The sequence below is a fragment of the Corvus hawaiiensis genome, chromosome 6 (genome assembly GCF_020740725.1).
Source record: "Corvus hawaiiensis isolate bCorHaw1 chromosome 6, bCorHaw1.pri.cur, whole genome shotgun sequence".
NCBI lineage: Eukaryota > Metazoa > Chordata > Aves > Passeriformes > Corvidae > Corvus > Corvus hawaiiensis.
This window is the reverse complement of record NC_063218.1, coordinates 5,730,832-5,755,205: the sequence shown is the minus strand read 5'-3', so window position 1 is coordinate 5,755,205 and position 24,374 is coordinate 5,730,832. Positions and strand designations below refer to the sequence as shown.

Below are 24,374 nucleotides of genomic sequence, written 5' to 3'. Positions count from 1 at the left end.
AGTCCATGTTCTGTTCGGTTTGTTTCACCAGTCCTCTAACATAGCATTAAGCAGAACTAAACAAACTTTTGTTGCATCTCTACCATGAGACTTCTGGAGCCTTGGTCATTTTGGTTTGGCTATCAACAAAGCACAGTATCAACTATCAACAACAGCCAGTCTAATTACAGGATTTAAGGCTTTAATATAATATTGTTTTAAATACACACATTAAGGGCCTGATTTTTCAAGGGACATGAAGCAGAAATAAATGACAAATGCCACTTTGTGTGTCACGAGGCAGAACACAGAGAGGGACAGACACAACAGTGGAGGTCAGAGCACAAGGCATCGCTCACCAACCAGCACTAGCTGCCTGAGTCTCCGCACAGGTGAATCTACTGGTGCTCCTACTTAGCTGAAGTAAACCTGTGTGTTACACTGATATGATCCCTCTATTATGCAAGAAAATTATCTAGGATTTCCTGGAGAACAGTGGAACCTGTAAAAACCGGCTGCTGTGGTGGAAGAACAGCAGCTCGTAAAGAATCATACATCACTGTACTCCACTATCTGCTCTTTCCTGGGATCCTCTACGCAGCTTCCCCCCATCCAAACAGCCACAGCTCCACAATATCGTTTTGGAGGAATACAGACTGTGATGGATGATTTAAAAAGAAAGACTGCTTAAAATAGCAAAGCCAAACAGAAAGCTGATCTCAGACTGTAGAAGATCCTCTGTGTGTGTGCATATGGAAGTCAGAGACATATTCCCTGTTTTACTGAGCATCCAGCCTAGACCCAGGTAAATGTTGATAAAGATGCAGAACATCACATTCAGTATGGCTTATGCCTACCTGATAAAGGGAAGAAATAAAGTGAGAGTCTTTGAATAGCTAGATTTTAAGGAGGGACTGCTAAAGGTTGATGATAGTCTGGCAAGAGAAAGCAAGGAAGTTTTTAATAGCAACAGAGACAAAAAAAAAAGAATAAAATATTACGAAAAGGACAATAAAGGCAGATGAAAGGAAAAGCATGAATAGAATACAAAAACAGGAAGGGTGAATTATTAGAAACAGCCAAAACATAAAAAGAAGGAATTTAGAAAAACTGAAGTCTAAAGTTTAAAAACTAAGAAAGTATCAGACGTTAGCATTACGTGATACATCTTCACAGTATTTGTGGACTGTATTTACTACAACAGCTTAAATGAAAACTGAAACCTGTTAGCAATATATTTAGAAATTATTACTTAACATAGGTGGAAGTAGTTTATTTCTAGCCTTTTTTCATTTGCATGCAGAGCGCACAAGCAAACATGAACCAAATATTCCAGGACAGGAGCGGGACCCACTGCAAACATAACACACACTTTGTGGCACTGCTTTGAAAATGCCCATTAATTCTCTCAAATAAAACAAAAAACTCCCTGGGGCAGAAGGAACTGCATTTTTAATCTGCACAAAATATACTCTTTTGTCCTTCCAGAGAGTTTTAGTTTCTTTTCATGCAAGTTCCCATCTATGTTTTAAGCGGGTATAACAAAACAGTACTTAAATCTGAACCATAGACACATGACAGCTTTTCAAATTGTTGTGTACTTACTTCCCATGGCACCTGAATTTTATCAGTCCTTTGGACAGGATTCACAAAGCTTCACAGGACCAAGAAGCCTATTTGTAAGCCTTGTCTGATTCTGAGAGAGTTGCAAAAAGTCCTCCTACAAACTACCATGGCCTGCTGCATTGCCCTGGTTTCAGTGGCTACAGCTTCCTAACTCCTAAAAACACAACCAGAAATAACTAAAGCATCTTTAACACATAGAAAAAGGAATGGTTCCTGCCATGAAAAATCTACAGTACTCTACAGAGAAAATAGAAGCTGGCAGCAAAAAAAGTGATAAAATCACATGGCAATTTCACTCAGCCCCTGAAAAATCCTATTTATCTGTTTGCAAAATAAAAAGATGCCTCATCTGTTTTATCTTGTTCACTGGTTCCTTTGTGAACCCTTTTGCTAAAACACTTGTATTCAAATTAAAAAAAAAGCAAGTGTTGCCACGGATTCTGAAAGAGGAGACTGCTGTGAAAGCAACTGCAGCACAAACATCGCATTTTGAGCAAGTTGGAGAAGCTGCCTGAGTATTTCCTGCTATAGGCTTACAACAGACAGTTTTGCCTTAAAAACAACACTTCCATTGTAGAAGGGAAGATTCCTGTATGCTCTGGCACAAGTACTGGATGAAGCCACATCAGCAGAGTGCCCTGACATTTAATAAATAACACCCAACCCACGGAAAGCCATCGCTCAAAGGCAGCGTGCTGGAGATCAGGGATTGCACTGACACCCCATGCCATGGCCACTGGCTGCTGCTTGGGAAACAACACAAACAAGCTGTAATCTCAAAGAAAGGAAGCCCCAAGAACAAGCATTAAGAACATTTGTTAATCAAAGGACTAATCATATAGGAAGGTCTTCATCTCTTTGCATTTCACATATTATTTCCAAGCAGTAAAATATGTACCAGGCTCTCCACAGATGATGCAAATGCTTTACCCTGACTCAGGGCAGCTGCTGCTCCAGAAACAAACCAACATAAGTTGATCATTTGAATCCCCTTAAAACTCTTAGTATTGGACCAAATAAAGCACAGTAGAGCTTACCATACTGTTTTACAAGCCATGCCGAAAATCTTTGTGCACTTAAAAACTATAATTTAATTAACTTTACCTGTAAGTTTGGCGAGGGAAGGGTGCACGAGGCGGGAGGAAAAGAAAAGAAAATACAAACTCCTTTTCTCCTAAACTCTGAAAATAGTTCAGGGTCCAAATCCCTATACAAGAAGTAATAAAAATAGTTTGGTTTCTGGTAGCAATAACAAAAATGAGGGCAAGATTAATTCTTACACTTTTATGGCAAACAATCTAAAGCAGATGTTCGAGAATAAAAGTGAGATGTCAAAGTAGTTAAAAAGTGCTTTTCAAACCCAAACACAACAAGACAACTTACAGCTTTATGTGCTTACATAAAACTCTCAATCATCTCAGTCAGCTTCCACCCTTCACCCTTCTCTAGCCTAAGAAGCTTCACAATTACCAAAAATGTTACATTCAAGTCAAGATCCACAGATCGGTGTCTTCTGAACAAAAGCACACGCAAGTGACCTTTGCTGATTAGAGATCAGGTCCTGAATCTGGGATCTTATGAAGAGAAATCGGTCTCCATGGTTTGAATATCCAGGATCTCTGGAATAAAGTCCCTGTCTTCCTGAGAGAGCACACTTTAAAGGTATCTAAAAAAAGTTCAGACTGTATTTACATTTCCGCTAGAAAACTGCAGTTTTGAGACAGAGATCAAACTTCACATTCTAAGGTCAAAATGAACATAAGCATTCCTCAGAATCAGACTTCAAATGGATATTTGAAGTTATCCACACTTTCTTGTTTGCGAGTTCAAAGAATTGCTGATCATAAAACAAATTTTAATATATTAAATCTTTCAAGTACAGATTTCACAGAAGACAATGAGTGTATGCAGGAGAATTGAGTCCCTCCACACGTAACACGGCAGAAGCCTGTGGAAGGTAACCCTAAGCACACCCTTTTCCAATGAAACTGCCATTTATTGTGAACACTGTGTTAACATAAAACACCGTTCACTTAGATGTGCTTTCCAAAAGGCCTCAAGCAGGACGATACTGATTTAAATAAAGAAAACTAGGCAAGTTTTTGCACTCGAGCTTCCCACACAACGAGGATTTGCCAAGCCTTTCCAGTCTAATCAGTGCTACAATCACCCCAATATATAAAGAGACTGACTCAGCGTGCACAAACACTTCCAGACTCACCAGCAAGAGCTGATTTTTGGCTGACCACAGCAAACTGCCTCCTAAGCCGGCCAGCCCCAGTGTCCATCTACCTGGAAGCCATCCATCCAGCCACACTGGGCTACTGTGCATCTGCAACGCCGCTCCACTTCATTACATGAAACACAAACCTGGCGCTACAGCCATCGCAGTAACTGATACCGTATCACTCAAGTCAATGGGAGCAAATCAGAAACTCTACACTACATACGAATAATAATAGGTTTTTGTGTTTCCTTTCCCAAGTGCTGACAGTTTGGAAGGTTGTTTTCCCCACCGCCACCATAGCTGGACTATAACCACATTAATTTCAGCGTGCCAAGGCAAGCTGTTCAAGAAGCTTTCACAGCACATTTGGCCTAATAATCCAGGGTGGGGTTTTGGGGGTTTGTTTTCAATGGTCCAATATTTGACAAGAAAAAGAAAATGAAGTTTAAGATGCATAACTCTCTGGAAAATTATATTTTCAGCAAAAGATGGCAAGCTTTAAAAAAAGCTTTAACAAACATATTTAAAATCACCCTTTAAATCACCAGCAGCCTAAATACCTTGGCCCTAGCTTTGGACATAAATGTTTATCAATTGGTAGTTGACTGAGAAAACCACATTTTCTCTTTCAGTTTCTCATTAATCTCAGGGAACAGTTAAACCATGACACTTCATCAACTTTTTTTTCCCCCCATCTCCTGTTCACAGCTGTTGCTGTGTTGGCTGAAACATTTATTGCCAGGACAGGGAGCACTGACCAAGAGACCTACAAGGAACAAAAGCCTGCCAGAGCCTAAAGCAGCTCACCTTACGAAATCACCTAACCCCCAGCTCAGCTACTCCAGCAGCTGCACTGGTCTGTTCCAGGGCATTAGCACAAGTAGGGAGCTGCAGTGACTGTTTGCTATCAAGTCAAGCAAATTCAGACTTTGTTTAACCTTTTCTATCTCAGATTTAGACCAATACTATGAGGCAACCCTGAAGTGCTACAAAGAGCATTCTATAATTCATACAATAGTTGAGTCACAGCAAACCAGCAGCCTGGCCAGGATAATGCTTCACTGGATGTACCTACATTTGCTTCTGTAAAGGGCTACAGTTTCCTTTTAATTATTCATAATGTTCTGCAATTGGATGTGTATATACACACAGCAGTTTGAATAAAATAAACACACCTCAGTAACTAGCTGATTGCAGTGCTCAAATAGTGCAGTTTTTAATGAGATGCTCTTTGTATGCATGGAGGTTTCTGTTCTGTGTGTGTACATACAGATACACCCAGACGCAAATAATCCAGGGCATGAGCTAAACAGTTTGAAACAAAGACTACCATAGAATGTTTGCACAACCCTGTAATGCCCTAATCATGTGCACATTTGCACATGGGAATTATTTAGAGGCATGTCAAGCTAACAAATTTATTTGCCATCAGAAAATTTTATCATACACTTACCTGGGGCTTAGACCTAGATTCAGCAACACTGATTCAGCTTAGAAAACTACCCAGCTTTGAGCACACAAAGAGCCTCACAAAGTCAAAGGAGCAGTCGCATTCCGATTACTTCGGCTGGATCGTGGCCTACAAGTCCAGTCCAACAAAGCCAAGCAAGCCTAAACCTGATGGCGTAAACTGAGCCCATCCGCTGCACTGCAATTACCTATGGCAATAAACACCACGCTCTAGGAAGCAGAGGCTTGCACAAACAGGCCTCCAGAGGCACAACCAGCACCCTCAAAATCCAGTCTCCGCTCCTTGTCCTTGCATGGACTGTTCCAACAGCTTGGGCGTCGAGCCGGTTGTACCCAGGCATTAGACACCAACATGTGCCATTGCTGGGTCCACAGATGGGCCCTAGGGACTGAACTGCAACGAGGACCAAGTCACAGAGCTGAGAGTTAAGCCAAGAGGAATACATGCTTGCTTCATTTCAAAGCACATGCTTAAGAGTTTTCTGGGTCAAAGCCAGGGTGATCCATATCTTATGAGATCAAGCACCTCCGCCAGGTTTGTATCAAAAATTTATGTGACTATTTCAGTGATATCATTAGCTCAAAAGGGCAGACTTTAGTTCAATACTCTAGGTGCGTGCAGCCAGATGAATTTTACCAGGCTAATCCACATGCCTGAGCCATTTCCAAAGCAAAAACCTATCAGTATTGGTGTGAGTTTTCTTATCAATTTAAATGGATGTTTGACCCTCCCTCTCTAAACGAAGGTGGGCATCGGAAGACTAATACAATAATATTAAGATAGATTTTAAGAAGTGCATCTGGCTTCCAAGTAATATATCAAGTTACTTATTTATTATACAAATCATCTTAAGTTCATTATCTGGGTCCCAATCCCATGGCCCAAACACGTTGAGAAAATAGTCCCACTAGGGACTGTACTTAATGGGGTCCATTACTCATACCAAATAGATCAAACCTCTTTAGAAAGCTAACTTAGAGACAAAGTTTCCAAATTTCTCTAATCATGCATTTAAAACTTTAAAAGGAAGAGAGTAAGCAATTATAAATCATGCAGACGCACATACTTTGAAATCTGTACCATTTCTAAAAGTGGACCAGAATTCCAAGAAAGAGCTTACTGCAATAGCCACTAAATCGTCCATATTCACTTCAGTGTTTGTAGAATAATTCTTATCTTAGCATTTAGCATTTGTCTTCCTAGTTAAAATAAAATTGTAAAATGCACTGCAGACAAACCAAAATCCCTGTAAACTGATGTTCAGGGGCATCACTTTATTCATGGGGCGCACCTCATCAAAACAATACAAGAAAATTTGCTTTCTTTCCAAATGCACACCAGATTTCTTTAATCTGCACGTTTACCAAACTGCATAAACAGAGAACTGGTGGTTTGATGCAATCAGCACAGTGCCATTTAAAGCACAGCACATCACAGCACCCTTAAGGCTTTTTGGAAATACCTCTGCTGCTCAGCAGCACCAGCTTTCCACCAGTTGCTGCTCCACATGCTATTGCCAATCAGCTGCATTTGCTGTAGCGCATTCCAAAGTTTACTAATTAATCTCTGTACTAAACCCCACTGATGGCCGGTTGCCATTTGAAATGATCATCATCTTTTATTTAAAGACATAGCGACCGTATGGCCAAACTCAGACCTTATTTGTAAAAAAGAGGTGTGCCAAATTTCAGGTAATTAAATCCAGTATCGTTGTGGGTTTTTTTAAAACTGGACAGAGGCAATTATTAACAGTTTGAGGGTGTTTATATTAGACCCACTCAGTTATTTCAATGTTAATTGTCAGGAAATGGGCACACTTGCTTTCTGAGCTCAGAGCCACATTCGGCAGAGGGTACAAGATGCAACCTACTGGAAAAGAGACCGTTTATGTCTTGCAAAACAGCCTACAAGCTTTGAAGCCGTGTGTTTTAAGGATTCCAGCTTATTGCGACATTTCAGATGAGGTTTTAAACAGTGATTTCAGGCAGTCCAACCTCTCACACCATTGTTCCAGGCTGCTCCCATTCAGCAGCGTGTACTGGCTCCGTGACCTTCACAATGACCTCCACAAAAGCAGTTGTGCATTTTACTGTGGTGTAAATCCTCACAGACAAGTCGAACCTGTTCTTTTTGGCATCCAGCCCTTCAGATGAATACTCTGTGGAGATTTATTATGAAAGGGGAATGAAGGGGCATTATTGCACAACATTCATCCCTCACATACAGCTAAGTTCCATCTCTTACAACTTCTGAAGACTTTTAAATAAACAGATCGTCTTAATTACACAAATCCTTCTTGCTTCTCACCAATTTTCTGCAATTAAAATTCACTGTTGTTTACAAAAAGGTAGACATGCCCAGGAAAAAGCATGTGTGTGAAGGTGTTTTACATTATTATTAATAAGTAATATTCATACTTCCTGTTACTATACACAAGGGATTAGTGTTCCCTAGCACACCATTCACTTACAACACTGAAGTATTATTCCATATTGTAGCAACACACATTGCCCTAAAAGGGTCCATTAATTATTTTTTTAATGCCATGAAGTTGCTGCAGGATATTAGACTGTCTCCATAAGAAATACACTCCTATGGTAAAATGATGAATGATGAAGTTTGCAGGTTTTTAATTAGATTTCAGAGCAGTAAGGAATTTACAAAGTTATTCTCCATGGCCTTAGCTTAATACTTTGTGTGACCTTATGCAAATAATTAAAAAAAGATTCAAGATTCCATTAATCAGAAAATACAAAAGCATAAAAGAATAGTGAAAGGGGTAGATTGTATAACTTCAGTGAGTCTGCCAAAGTGGTCAGAGTAGTAACCCTGTCATTCACATCATCCACATTCCTTCAGGTTTTCCAATTGATCCTTCAGCAAAACGTGCCCTGTTAGGGAAGGTAGGGAAACCATAACACAAAAACACCCAACCTAAGTTGCATTGATATTCCAATCCAAAAATCATGTTCCAACCAGCTGGAGTCGCTTGGTATCAACCAGAACTGAAGCATTTTGACTGAAGCACACATTCCACGATCCAAATATCGGAGTTCCCTCAAAAGCTCCCTCCCCCCAGTGTCAGCTGTCATGGACAATTGACAGGGCACACACACACACACCTCCTGCTGCAGAAAGAAAGACCTGCTGTGCGTGTCTCTCCCTGTCACCCACAGGCCATGTCAGGTAGGGGTTCTCTCTCCCCTTCCTAAGTGTCAGCTGGCCATTCCTTGGCCTTCCTGCTTCCTTTTCTGCCAGCAAAACCAAAGACAACAGACTGTGCAATAGCAAAAACTTCCCTGTGCAAAAGATAGAAGAAAACACAGTCTCCTCCCACCTTTTTCAGGTCCCGACAGCACTTTCACAGCTCCAGAGCTGCAGGCAGAAGTTTCTCCAAACAGAACATGCAGCAGTGGTTTTTACTGGCTAAATTCACTTCCCCCCGGAGGTCCAACTCTGCCGCCTCCAGCACAGCCCACTCCTTCATTCCTAAGCCTGAGGCTACCAGTGAGAAGGAGTAGAGATGAACTGAAAACAATACAAGGTAAACCAGCATGGTCATAGAGTGCTGTATTTAACAACAAAGATAAAGCATCTGCAGTTGTAAAAGAGATTTCTTCCAACAGTAGAAATTCCACATTTTGAAAACCTGCAGTTGCTATGTACTTTGCATCTTCATAAATAAACCAAATAAAAATTAAAGTGCAGCTACACTTATGCTTTGGTCTTCATGACAAATAAAATAACCCTGATCCTACCAATATTTTATTCAGGGTTCTTAAAAATAAAAAAATCCAAAAGTTTTTCAATTAGATGATAGAGAGACAATGCCAAAGTTATACCTGGCATCCCCAGCTCAAACTGGTTAAAATTTAAAAGCAGCCAACAGCTAAATGGGTACAACACCCTTCAAGAATATTTATATTACTTTAAAAGTAACACATCTGTTTAATTCTGTATTTCAAATTCATTTAACTAACCAGACATAAAACAGGTTAAAAATTAGCACAAAGCAAATGCTGTACACAACACTATCAATGAAACTAAACTGACACAACATTAAGACTTAATATACACTGCACCTTAAGGATTGGGATGGGGGGGTTTTACCCCATATTCCAAACAGATTTTAGAAGTGCCTGATATGAGATAAATTCTTGGCCTAACCCTGTCTAGGCTTCAGATTCTACCTAAACAGGAATTCAATGTGGCATCATTCCACCAAGTGGCAGATTAAGGTGCGTAAGTGAAACCGAATGGGTGAAGTCAAGGAAAGGATGAAGCTCCCACTGCAATCCCCTCTATATCCTCCCATTAGCTCTCAAGCCAAATCCTCTTTCTCTCCCCCATAACAAAAGAAAATCCTAATCATGTTTTCTTGTAAACAACCACGAAGGGGAATGCTTGGTATGCAGGCAAGGCCAAGATAGTGCCACCACTTTGAAAAGGCAGAAAATTCTTCAAATATTTACTAATTGATTATTCAAACTTTGCTTGTCTGAACCCAAAGGGCTATCACAGGGAAGCATTACAAACTGGGACCAATGTCACTTTTTTCTATATGGCAGCCATGCAGCACAGGTACCAAACACAGGCAGTGCCAGCCCCGGTGCCACGGAGCGTCTCAGGATGGTGAGGATAAGGTGCCTACGTCCACCCCTTTGGATCTGTCAGCCCATCCCCACAGCCCTGCCCAGCAGCTCCTGGCTACTGGAGCACTGCCTCTGACTGACTTGCAGAGGATCACATTTCTGTGATCTCTCTCTATGCCTTGGAGAAGGGAGTGATGCTCTATTTATTTATGCCTCTGTTTCGAGAGATGAAACAGGAGAATGGGCCTCAGACCTAAATATATATATGCTGCTTTCATCCTATGCACAGCCCTCACTTTTAACTTGTTCCTCCCTTCAAACTACTTACCTTTCCAAAGCCCTCCAATTCCACAAGCACCACCCTTAAATGTACCATCTGTGTCCTGCAGGATCTACCTCACTTGCCCAGAATAATACAAGAATCATTACTCTTACACAAAACCACCATTTCATTTTCTACTAATCATGGCAAATGTTGCAAGTTCCAGTCTCCTGGCCCCCATCCAGCTAATTTAGATAGATGGTTCCACATGTGCTCTCTGTCCTTCCATTTCCTGCCCATACCACGGCACACATTTGTCTAAGTGAGTCAAAGCAGGTTTCTCTGCAGTAACAATTTCTTTTAGTACTTTACATTTTTCAAAAGAAGCCTGCACAAAACACAACTTATTACCATGCTATTACTGACTTTGCAAGAGGCAGAGGATTTCACTGCTTTGCCACACGTTATGCTGAACTGTAATGTGTCACAAGCTATACCTGAGCCTTGCATTTCCCCCAAATATAGAAATTACCTGTGTAGCAACTATGTTCAGGCAAAGCAAAACAATAACCTAAACTAGTCAATTCTCCACTTCAATATATTCCATTATCCATGTTTTTCGCCCTTAAAATAAAAACCTCAACAAACCCAAAATATTAAGAAGAATGAGGATAAAAAGCCAAACTTTCAGAGACCAAGGCACTTCTCCATGAAGATAATTTCTGTTTCCTTACTAGTCAATGCTGTTAATACTCCTTTCCAGAGACACCTTGACTGACAATCACTGTGTATATATGGGGACATTCACCTTTTGATGTCCAACACCAATTGCCTCAAACAATATTCCCTTCTCTCACCCTCTGCACCTGAACAAACATTTTTAAGGAAAACTACTTTTGAAGTATCCTTACGAAACAATGTCTCTTTGATCCAAATATCTCTTTCTTCAAGTACCCTACCATGATACAGATGCACTTTGGTAATAATGACTAGTGAAAACTAGGGCCCCCAAGAGCTCCTTTGAAATACATCTTAATTTTAAAATGAATTTTTGATTTATAAATGTGCCCTTTGAAAGCTCAAAATTTGACTTCTCTGAGACCCTGTAGCAAACATTCATTTATTTGCTGTTTGCACTTATGCAGGAGTTAAGGTGCAGAAAAGGTAGCACATGCACAAACATGCAGCACAGCCCCAACCAATACGCTGATGATTTTTTCTTCATAAGAAATTAATATATAACTAATTTATTTATTAGTAAGTCTGGTGTACCTTGGACAAAACAGAAGACGATGCAGGAAACAAGTCCTGCCTGTTCACCCCTGCCTACAGCCAGAACCCTGGTTAACGTGTGTGTGCGTGGGTGTCACATTTGAAACCACACAAGTGCACACACCACCCTGGCTGCCCTTGGAGAACAGGATTCTTACACAGGAACTGATTGTGATGGATGAGTACCAGAATCCCCAGGTCCCCAAATCCTTCTGTCCCAGAGCTCCCCTCTAATTCCCAACCTTGCGCAGAAACCACTCAGCCCTTCTGCCTAGAAACTCCCATCCCACTCATTCCCACTTTTCTGCCAATTCTGCCCCAAATCTTCCCCCTCATGTCCCCCCCATGTTCTCTCCAAAGCACCCCAACATCCAAGTCCCCACATCCTCATCCTCCTCCATCTGCCTCCTCTGCTGCCCTGTGCTTTCCCATCCCCACCAGCCCTGATCCCACGCTGCTTCCAGCACTCGTTACTGATTTCCCTGCCATGTTTCTTCCAGCAACTGCCTCCTACTATGGCCATCCTTCATCCTCCTCTTGGCTCTCCTTACATGACCAAGTCTGGCAAGAATTGCAGAGAAGCCAGATGTAGGCTGTGCTTACCGAAAATTTGTCTGAAGGCGGCCCTGAGAACAGGGAAAGGAAGAAAATATAGGCATATGGGAGATCTTTTAACTGCTGCGAGGTCAACACATTACTCAACACACTCTACATCAACAAATAGATTCTAGTTCACTGAGAAATGTAATAACCAGGAGTAAAACCAGGCTGTGAGGTAAGGCTGCACACATGCGCCTTAACAGGCAAGTCTCTCAAAGCAAGGCAAACAGACACGGCCCAACTGAGTGCTGACTCAGAGGAATCTGCAAAGCCATTATCCCAGCTCTGCCATTCCAGGTCACCAGCACTCCTCCAGGTACACAATAGAGATGATGAAGGAATGACACGGACCTGCTTTGATCAGCAGGAACAGGAGAAAGGATTAGAAGAAAACATGTGATGTTCTCACAAATGCAGACAACTGCTAAGAAAAAAAGGATCATGGCAGAAAGGTCACACCTACTTCTATGCACATATACAAATGTACTATGGCTTCTCTAAATGGCTTCAAATACTTCATTGATCTTACTTCAAATGTTCTCGCTGCTCTCTTTAAAAGAATTTTCCTCTTTAAAAAGTCCTCAGCTGAATGTCATTTCACATCCAGTCTGTAAGAATGGAGACAGTCTACCAACCATTTGCAGAAGAAATCAATGTTTTTATTGTTAACTGACAATTAAGGTGCCTGAACTATTTTTTGTAACATCTAAATTCTAAAATATTTAGTTCTGTGGAGTCCTCTTTACATAGTCATCTTCAAGGACATAAGAAGCTCCTACAAAGAGGCAGAGAACAGCCTACTTTTGGCATCTACCTAGGTAGAAGCTGAACTTGTATCAGGTCAAGGAAACAGTTACTAAATTGCCCTAAAATGTAAAAGCAAGCAGAGTAAGCGCTACCAGAGGCTGCCAGGGAGACTGCAGAGCCCCCATCTCCAGAGGTCTTTAAGAACAGGTTAGACAGGTACCTGCCACGAAGCACCCCTGGCTCTGCCTCACGGCGGGGGGAAGGACCCCATGACCTTTCAAGACTCCCAGCCAGCACCATGATTATACAATTTGACAAGTACCTGCTGCAATTTTGGCACCAAAGCTTCTCTTTTTATTAATTTTTCTTCCCTGATTTAAAATTCCACCCTTACAGAGGAACTTTGTCCACTCCCACTTTTTGTTATCATCTCTACCAAGACATAATGAGACTGCTTCTAGTTACAATTTTGGACAAGATATTTCTTTCTGTTTCACTCCAGCACTACCTTCTCATATGTTTACTTTTAAACAGTGCATCAAACAGCACCATTTAACAACTTTTTGCATTAAAAGTGTGGTTCAACAACTTTGCACCGTTCATTTAGCACAAATACTAATATTTAACATTTATGATGTTTGCAACTCTTGGCCAGCGTATAGCATCAAAAGAGCATGTATGCACTGAATTGTATCTTGTTAAAAAGAACAGCAGCACAGAAAAAAGTTACATTGGAACAATCTATAAATGTGTTTACATTATATGAATGATTTGCTGTTCCTTCAACAAGGCATGTAGGAAGTCAGCACTTCTCAAATGTGTAAAGTATTTCCATGTGCTTAAAGCACGATCTTTCCAAAACAAACAATGACTGAGAAATTTTTTATTATTCTTTATTTCCCTGACAGCTGGTTTTTTGGACTCTCCTCTCAGCCACCTTCTTTCTTTCAGTCAGATCCCTCCTTATTGCTCACAGTAACACCTACTCAAGCAAAGGTATATTCAGAGCTGTAAGACTCAGAACTAGGAGGATCTCAGGCTGATTCAAATGGTATTTTCCTTAGATCACTCTACAGCGTGTCTTTGTGCTATCTTAGCTAGTGGCAGGTCTGGCTGCTGCTTGGGATGGAATTCGGGCATCCTACATTAGAGCCTGACACCCATTCCTGCTGTTCTGCCCCAGTGCCTGCTCCCACACAGGCAAGGAAACAAATGACAACCTGGCTGAACTCTTCCAGCAGCCTTCTCCCTATGAGCCTTTTCACGGGACCAGAACATGCTGCATGCACAGAGACATCCTCTGAAAACTGATGGTGAAGAGTCAGGCAAGCAAATTAGCTCCTGGGCAACTCAAAAAATCCAATAGGACATTAAAAATCACAAACAAAACAAAAATAAAAACCAAACCAACCCAAACAAAAAAACCACAACAAACAAACAACCCAAAAAAAAAAAACACCAACCAAAAAAAAAAAAAAAAACAAAAAAAAGAGAGAGAATTAGAAAACCTCCTAACCCTAAGAACAGCTTCATTCCAAAAAGTGACAGCTAAAGCATAGATCTGCTCCACTGCTGGCCACAGACACTTTAACTAACAAGCACATTGGTCATGCCATTCACTCCTGTACAATTAACACTGTTGGCACTATTTCATTTACTGAAGTCCAGTCATTACAGCTGTGCAAACTTAGGAGCCTAATTTGCATTTATACTAATATGTGTACATAAACATGTGCCGCTTTAGCCATGGAAAGGAGTCTTACAGCAAATGAACAAATATATTTTAACAGAGCAGTATCAGAGAGCCCAACCATAAAACAGAATCAAGTCAAGCAGTTCTGATTATGTCTGTCCACCAAACAGCTTAATTTCAACTACAGCATATTTCCTAAGGCATTCCAAACTAAAATCCTGCAGAGGGCTATGGGGAGACATAGCACTGCATTTTCAAAATCCAGTCTCCTTTTTCAAGGCCATTGCTGTGTAAATGAAGGGAGGGGAAATAAACACTGTCATTTACTTTGCCTTTTTTCCTCCAGAAACATTTCTTACCAACATAAGGAATAAAATTCATTAAGTCAACATCATATGCTGAATGTTTATGCACTTTGATATAACAGTAATAACTTAGCAAGGCCAGAACCCAATTAATGTTTTAGACTTCAGCCCATGAGCTGGAGTGCACAGGAAGCATTCTGATGATAGATCACTTAAATAACGTTTATCTGGCATACACTTCAAAACCAGAGTTCAGAAACTCAAAGCACAGTTCGGCATGTATGTGCTTGACTCTTAACAAAACATCTTTATTTAAACAGAGGGCTAGAGATTTAGTATGACAAATGTATTTACTACTGCTAATCATTCTCCATCATGCTACTCGGAAGTTGCAATCATATTGTATTTATAAACCCATGAGATTTAAGGGAGCAGTAGGTGGATCACAGGACTGTGGATCACTTTTTAAATCCAGCATGTTAGTCCTAACCTGAGTCATATCATCCAGCGTATTTGGTGCGCCTCAGTTTATGTATTTGAATTCTGTATCCACTTATTGTCAGAGATGGTGGAGATAAAGCAGCAACAATTTCTTTTTCCTTTCTTCTTTTCAGAAATAGTATCCTTCTTAGCAAATCAATGCTCATTGTTAAAAACATGACACTGTTACTGATGATAAAAATTCAATGCTAAAGCAATATGCAATATACACTCTGACTAGCAATCAGGAAATGGTGCTTAGCAACTGCAGAATCCCACTTGTCCCAGGGCTATGTGCACCCCCTGTGAATCTCCACTCCAGAGAAGCTGCTTGGCAGGAACGCTGCATCCCTGAGCACCTTCATCCAGAGACCAGGTGGAAAGTGCTGTGACTCCCCTGACTGGGGCATTTGGGTTTCCTCTGGAAAGGGACTCTGCTTCATGGCACTGACACCAAGCCCAGGGCGTCTGAGCTGGGACACAGCTACAACACACAGGCACAGAGAACACTCAGTGCCACTGGAAATTTTACCTTTACATGCATGTTCTCTAAACAAATATGTCTGTTCCAAAAGGATCTATATGCCTAAACACACTAGTTACTCTTGAAAACAAGTGTCGTGATTTTGCTGTGATTCTAAACTACCAAGAGCTGTAAAGAGGGAAATATTCCATTCAGCTGTAAAAGAGAAATGTGCGTGGTATGAGCCAAACGAAGATTAAAAACAAAATACCAATTAAACTTAAACTGGCATTCATCTCAAAGAAATCAATTCCATCTGAAGAGTTTCAGTCCGAAGACAGACCAGCTGAGCTAACAGTGAAGGAAGCCTTGATTGATTTATTTTTTAACTTCAGGCAAAAACTAAAAGCACTCAAAAAAACCCCACCACAACCCCCACACACACTAAAACACACTGCACCAAAACCAACAAACCAACCAACCAAACCAGAGCAGTAAGAATTGGCAAAGTAAGCCCCCCTCAGGAGCTGCAGAATAGTTGTAGCCTAAACCACAGTGTGACATGCACCTCACTTACCTAAGAGTACCTGGCATATGTCTAAGCAACTTTGAAGGAGCACAATTGATTAAAAAGGTATTTTGACAGACTTTTTGGAGTTTGAACAGGATTTTGGATAATTGCTCCATGAGCTATAAAAGAAACAGACTGAAAAACAGGAGCAGCCGCTGAGCAGTTGTTTGCACAGGAAGCAATATTGCAGGAAAAGGCAATAATAAAGAACAGTTAATTTGCCCTGAGTTGATGAGGTCAATGTTTTAAAAGAAATAGCTCCACATAACGTAAAATAAGAACGTTATTTCCCATCAGAATAATACTGCAAGCATAACACTGCACAAAAATCTCTTCCCTAACACTTGTTATGTGCAGCTTAGTGGTAACACACATTCCTGAGGTGTCCTAGACATCCTGTGTCTGACACAAATCCATTCCTCTGAAATACTGGTTCTACAACTGCTCCCTCCTGCAAGCTCTGGCTGCTCCAGGCTGCACACTGCTCTCCCCAACATCAAGCTACTAATAACCTGAAACTGCAAGAACTGGAATAAATCTGGGCAATATTCAGAGCCACAAAGTTATATTTAGCAGCGCTGCTGTGATTTGGACAGGGAAACAGTAGCTGGAGCAGATATTTCACTCTTAATTCACTGCCATTCAGGGGTGCTGTTGACAGGAGATGGAGCCCAGCTCAGCGGAAGAGCCACAGGTTAGGAATTTAGTAGGGCTGGATCCTATTCCTCCTTCCTCCACTGCTCTGCTGTCTAATCCTGGGTGAGAACATCCCCTCTGGGCATCTGGTTCCCCTCCCTCTCTGACACATCTATTTAAACTGCAAATTCATTGGGGTAAGGACCATCTTGGTAATGACAAAGCATGTACAGCACTCTGCACTAATAGTTCTATTAATAAATATTCCCACTGCTATTAAGTAATAAAACAAAAATGATGATAAGAATTGGAAGGTCAATGATGCATTACATTAATTCTGAGGTATTTGGGTATAAAACGCAAGATGGTAAACTTCCAAGCAGGAGCAGGCCAGGGGACACCTATGCTGTTTTCCCACATTTTTGGGCAATCCAACTAGCAGTAATGGAGTTTTTAACTACATGAGATTACTCCAAGAATACCATCACTAGAGGCTAAGTGTCCTGGGAGGCTGGGGGAAGGGAGAAAAGAAACATTATAGAACTGGAAGGAACAGAAAAGGGACAAGCACACAGCCTGAAATGCGCTGGAGATGGCATGAGCTGAGCCAGTCTAAGGCACCCAGATTTTCTACAAACATAGAAATAGCCGGGCCACAGACTCAAAGGTTCCTTGTTCCCACTTCAATGAATTACAGAAGAATTAAATACATTCACACTTCTATGCATTTCTAACCACAATGCTGAGGTAAAGCACAGACCTAGAAAAGCCTTCTACAGTTCCATAAACATCAGAGACATAAGAAGGAAACTAAGTTCATGTAACATAATTAATTCCTGTTGCATTTGCAAACTGCCATTTGTCTGCAATACATATGAGCATCTCTTTTGCACCTTAAAATGAGTTTCACATTAAAGCTACCTCACAACCAGAAATGGTCATTACATTCACCAAGAAACAGAAGAATGGTTCTCTTGCCAGACCTTAGATTTGTTTTGCACCCCCTGAAATTTCAAGCCCTAGAAATGCTGGAAACATTTCCATTTCTGACATCATTAACTTCTGACAAACTTTGCTCTTTTAGACAGCTACTAAAGTGTGAAGTACCACAACTGACAAAAAATAGCATTTTAGCACTACTGCAACAGTTAGGATTGCTACAATTTCTTTTGTAGTTTTACACTGATTTGAGATTAGATTTAATAAGACTGTTTGAAATATTCAGCTGTGCTGAAAGTATGTTTCTTAATATGATGAGCATGATTAGGAGAAAACCCTGCAGCACTGTCTCCCCCCACTCACAGAGGTAAATCAGACTGATTGATTTGGAACATAAGCTGTGTGAACAGAGGTAGAACTTACTGAAAAAGGTAAAGGCAAAGAGCAGGCTACACAGAAAAAACTGCTTCCACTTGAAAGGAGGAAAAAAAAGGAATTTCACAAAAGGAAAAGTGAAGGAGACGCTGTCCCCATGAACTAATTGTCTGTCTCATGCTATAGGGGATGCTCTTGCTTAGCTTACAAGTGAAAGACATTCCCTCCTGCCTTTGCAAGCACAGGAACTCACAGCACTAATACGACACCTTAAATGAGCCCACTTCCTTGAGCATTGCCCAGGAGACTAGAATGGACATGCTCCTAACTCAGACACCGAGAAACATGTCTGATTAGCAGTCAGGCAGAAGAACATCTCTGACCACAGCCTTCCCAGGAAAAACACTCATGTTCAAGCAGAAAAAAAACCCAGTGGATTGCCACAACTGCCTTTGTGTAAACACCAGCTCCGGATCAGCCAGCACCTCAGATAGCTCTATCTGGCTTCCCTTCTTCTGAAACAAAATTAGAGGAAAACACCCATCAGAATAGGTCAGTGGCCAAACTACTAGGAGAAAATAAAAGCACAGGGGAAGGACATACACAGTGATTCATTAAATGTGCACTGCTAAGCCTCTGACAGTGAGCACAAACCAGATTTTCACAGAAATATACTGAATTTACAGAACTGTTGTGCCAGAGCATTAATTAGAATTGTATTTCTTGAGAAATTCTCAGTACTCCCTTAGAGTTGCCCCCACCAATAGGACTGATGTGAACCCCATGGTTCAGAGAGGAACAAAGCCAAAGCAGCCACAAAACAGCACAACAAAAGCTCCACCCACTTCATGTGTACACCTACGCAAAACGAGTGGACTGAGCATCTCAGGTTCTTAGAAAAACACTCAGCCTGGAAAACAAGCATGTCCTAAGGTGAGTGCCAGGTGGGAATTCACCTCACACTGTCACTAGAACATGCCTTCATACATCATGTGCAATGAGCAGAACTGCTTTCCACAAAACCAACTCTGCTCCAAGCCCAGCAATTTGCATTTGACTACAGTAACTTCTCAAGATGCACCCCAGTCCTAATCTGAAAACATCAAGAATTTGAGATTTCGTTGCTTTCCAGAGCCAATTTTAACAGTGAGGCCAATTAAACAGCAGAACATTATGTGAACTTTAGGTCTTATTCATTCCTTCAGTTCCTATTTAGATGGTATTTGTTTAACTAAGGTTACTGGATCTTGATACATTTAATGCTGCACTGCTCAGATTTGGCATGTTCTGTGCTAAGGAGGTATTTAATAAATTGAGTCATACCTTGACCTTCTCCTAAACCAGAGGCAGAATGCAGCACACAAAGCAATTCTGCCTTTGAATGGACTTTGCTGGCTCCTCTTTGCATTCTTCCTGATTTTTGCACTCAAAATGCAGCCAGCAGAACTCTCCAGTATACAACTCTTCCCAATATTGCATTCAGGAGAAGTCCTTTCCTATTTATTGCTGGACTATTCACATACCCAAGGCTCCCACAGACGCTGTGGCTGAGAGTCAAACTGTTTTACCTGCTTAGCTATAGTTCCAAATCCTCTTCCCAGAGCCTGTTCTTTACTCTTCTATTTCTGATTTTGCATTTAGCCATATTAAAACACATTTCATTCAAATGAGGCCAGCTTGTCACAGCGGCCCTGTAAACTGCCAATTTGCACGTCATCCACAGAAATTCAACATCTGCTTCTAAGCATTGAGCTGCCTCCTAGCAGAACACCCACAGAAACATTCCCAGGCTGTGGGACCAACTTCTTCAAAAATTACAAGTTAGACAGTTCATTCATTTCTTGTGCAGAGTATCAATATTGTTATTATTGTGTGATATAATTTCCATATATTTTTTAGAATAATGTCATGTAATAACGAAATCAAGCACCCTGTAAAGAAAATAAGGAAATAGTCATCTTTCTAAACAAAATCTGTAATTTTATTGGTGTAAAATTCTTGATGCAATCCATTTTCTATAAACAGTAGACACTAACTTCAAATGCTCCTATCCTTAACTTTATTTTTAAAAAACATTAACAGAAATAAGAACAGTTAAATTGTTCCTTTTCAATTTACGACTAGGATCAGTCAGGGTGAGGCATTTTTTGTCTCCTGGGATTGAACAAATTAAATTATTTATCTATTCACATTTTCACTGAAAATAGATTTTCACATGAACACTGATGAATTAGCAATTAGTTATCTGGCATATCCTCTATTATTCCAAACATTAAGATTTAAATGTCATGCTGCTGGATATCTCTTCATCCAAGTCCTTCTCCATTCCTGGATAAAGTTTACTTAGGGCTGCAGATCTCAAATGTCCACTACCACATACTGCATTTAATATTCATTTTCAAACGAATTAGAAAATACTTCCACTGTTCTCATCATATAACATAAGCTTATCTTCTTCCTTTTCCCACAGAAAGGCCACAGCTGTAAGAAATTCTGACAATACATTTTAACAGCAAGAAAAAGTACAGGCATTCAGAGTATTTTTTACAGGCATTTTCTGTCCACTGGCTTTTCTACACAGACAGAAAATCCCTCACAAAGCATATCAATCTGCTCTAGACTCTTATATTTTAAAAGAAATAGGAAGAAAATCAATTTACACCACAGGAAAACAATCCACACAGCTTTGCAAAAACTGACACTGCTTTTGGAAAAATAAGCTGCAAAGGCTTCTATACTGTGAACACTTTGACAGATAATGAACACAGCACAAACATTCATGGCAAAAATAAATCAATTACTGATAGGAAACTAGTCTGATGCACAGGCTTTTGCTTTGCTGACTTCTTGGTTTGTTGAGGAGAATAGAGGGTGTTGGTTATTTTCAAGACATTCAGTTTACCACTATCAATTGTAAAATATGAAGTCTAAAATAAGTACAGAGATTTAAAACAATACAAACCAGAAAACCAGTAAGGTGCAAACAAGACCAGTCACTTGTGCTCCCACCCCCAGCTTTACATTTATGTACACAGGCTGATGTGTACTTGTCCCATGTCACGACACAGAACAGGAATGCTGAGAGATCTTCAGCTGCCACCCTAACAGTGACACATCTGCAAAAATACTTGTTGCTTCCTAGAGCCAAACAACAATGAAATACAATGAATAAATACAAATAAATAACAATGAAAACAGAGCCCTTAACCTTGGCATCGTTTTCTAGATTGTCAGTCCAGTACTCACAGATTACTCCAGTGTGCGAAGTAAATCTGAAGGAAGTGCAGACGATTCTTGACCTTCCAAAATTTCAACTTCCAGAATTAGTACACAAATTTAAAAAATAATTCAAGGACACCACAACTTCACAGGGAGAGAGGTATAGCTTGTTTTTTGACAACTACATAATGAAAACATCGCATATATTTGTGATGACCCTTCTGGGTGGGTCATCACAATATTCCAGCTAGCAGAATGATAAAATTCTTCGATTAATTCCTAATTACTTCTTTAATTAGAAGAGAACAGTATTTCATGTAACATGCAACTCAGGTTTAAATGACCTCTTAATTTCATATGAGGAAATCCTTGATCTTCTGAAAGGCATTAAAAAAAAACAAGCAAGCAAATCTTACCATTTTGATGCCAGTGGAAAACGTGACTGGTTTGACAGGTTTGGGTTTTTCCAGCTGCATTTCTAGCTGAGTAGATCTGTCCTTATGCTGAGCTAAGAGCAGAGAGGCAGGAAGATCAGAGCTCTCCTGTAAACATATGAGGAACAAACTTGAGTCCTAAACCAAAACAAATATTAATTAACACTGCATATTCTTCAAAACTGCAAGCTGTGACTACAAGGCCATTGCTAGGAGAACAGCAGAATGCCAAGTATCCTCTCCCTCAGAAAGAGTTTACAGAAAATGATCATTTTCAGTAATAAGAAAAAGCTGCAGCAACCTCATAAATCAGAGTAACCTGCAAACAACCATTTTTATAGAATTCACATTAAAGACAATATAACAGGCTCCTTATTCCAACTGGCCAATGCAACTGTATTTATTAAAATAAAAAAAAAATTAGAACTTAATCAGAGAAGGAATAATACTGAGTAGTATAACTTGGATCAGATGTTTATCTAAGACACATTCTTTCTACCAATGAACTCAGACCAGTTTGAAATTGTTTCCCATTAGATTTCACCTGAGGCCGTTTGGAAATGATCCTTGCTCTGCTCTGCACAATGGCACTATTGTAAGTGCAACCAACAGCATATTTATTTTCTCCTTCAGCAACTTATTTTTAGGGAAGCCAGCCAATTTTTAAAAATATATGTATAAAGTAGTAAAATGAATAGTTAAGCAAATGAATTACTTAAACTCTCAGGACAGAATGATTATTAACATACATATATGTAAGTGCATTCTTGAGAGAGTCACGAAATTATTGGCCAAGTAATTTTCTAAGAGACTAATGCAACTATCTACATGCACACAGAAATGCTTGAGAATTCCTGGCTAGAATTACCATGAAGTTGAGAGCAGGGAAGAAGTTCAGACAGATTCTTCCTGAACTGCTCCACCACGGTATTTTATTCCTAAGGCCCTCACACATCACATTTACTTCTATTTCAAAGAACCAAGCAAATACTGAACTATGAACCATATTTGTTACTCACAAAACCAAACAGATTTTATGAACAGGACTGTGATTTTTTAATTATTCAGTTCAAGGTAGGAAGTTGGATGTTTCTAATGCCATGAGATGCCTTGCTGTTTTCATGGTACCTGGAGAAATCTTCTGAAGTGATCATGAAGAACAGTCATGTTGTACACTGACTTTTCACATCGCTCTCCAGTCTTTTTTCCTCTCTGTATTTTATTACACTGCCTTTGTCTTACCACTAGAATGCAAGTTAAAAGCAGAAAAATCTAACATGACAAGACCTGGTCCAGAATCACAAATACAACAACTAAGGCACAGGCTCCTACTTGCATTTCTGTGATTAACTAGGAGGAGGGGAGGGAAGATGCTGAAAACCTAAATTGTGGAGACATCTAATTTCTGTACAACTGGGAGAAATTTTGGACCACAAATGCACTAGTTTAGAGCCTGCTTCTCTCAAGTGTTGTACATCTCTAACCACCGTGCAACAGCATGTGCTGCCAGCTGTCAGCAGAGGTTAAGGATGTTGAATTCTTTCAATCACCAGGTTTAACATGTTGGAGGAGAAGGGAAGAGTGGAAAGCGTTCTCTTGTTCATTTCATCCTTCATATTCCTTAAACTCTCACTGCATTTCTAATGGAGTGACTCAAGGAAGCCAACTTTTAACCAACTTCTCCAGAGTTCACACAATGACCAGTAACCAGATTACACAACTGTGGGAAACCCACACTGTGCCAGCAAGGCACCACATCCTGATTGTTTCTCCTTTTGAATATGCACAGGGCCCTTCTGTTAACTATTAACACACGTGGAAGTTCCAACCCTGTGTTTATCCATACCAGCAATTTTCTGTATGGGAAAACAAACTGTCTACACTATGAACAAAGCTGGTTATACGCAACAATTTCTGAAAGATTTGTCTCAAAACCCTTGAGGTTCTGGATATGTGGATAAAAGTGTGGATATGACATCTTTAACACATTTGCCTGACTCCAAGCTATGCCACAGCCCAGGGAAAACCTGCTCCTCTGCCATGTGCTGCAATCCCATTGTGCTCATGCCTGGGAAGTATGGGCTGTTGAAGAGGAGAGTGCAAGTCCCATAACACACAAGGTATCTAAGAGATCATCTTAGAATCCTCTGTATACACACAGGAGAGTTTGTACAGCACATAAAGAAAGTGCTTTAATATTTTACTCAGCCTGGATTATCCAAGACTACCGAAGGTTTAAAAAAAAAACCCAAACAAACAACAACCCAAAAAAACCCACTCATATAACTCTTCCAGTGATACATAAAGTGCATTTGAGTCTGCAAGTCTAAATTACAACAGGGTATTGTGTAATAATAAAGTGAGAGGTTTTATTGTAAAACAGGTGACCTACAATGAAGGTAACATAGAAATTGCCTAATTTAGTACTGGGAGGCAAAAAGGACCAGACTGTTTTTCCAGTGGCCAGCAGAGCCTGGGTCTGC

General features: G+C 40.3%; 1 protein-coding gene across 3 annotated transcripts in view; it reads right to left on the bottom strand.

Annotated features, from left to right (window-relative positions):
- The window catches only part of MNAT1 (MNAT1 component of CDK activating kinase), a 119,102-nt gene that overhangs the window by 41,782 nt on the left and 52,946 nt on the right, over positions 1-24,374 (bottom strand). For all 3 annotated transcript variants that reach the window (XR_007204100.1, XM_048305770.1, XM_048305769.1), the window contains exon 6: positions 21,874-21,999. Coding sequence is in view for 2 of the 3 variants with exons in the window: in XM_048305770.1 (XP_048161727.1) it covers positions 21,874-21,999 (126 nt within the window). In the remaining variant the exon portion in view is untranslated. The remainder of the gene's footprint in view (positions 1-21,873; positions 22,000-24,374) is intronic.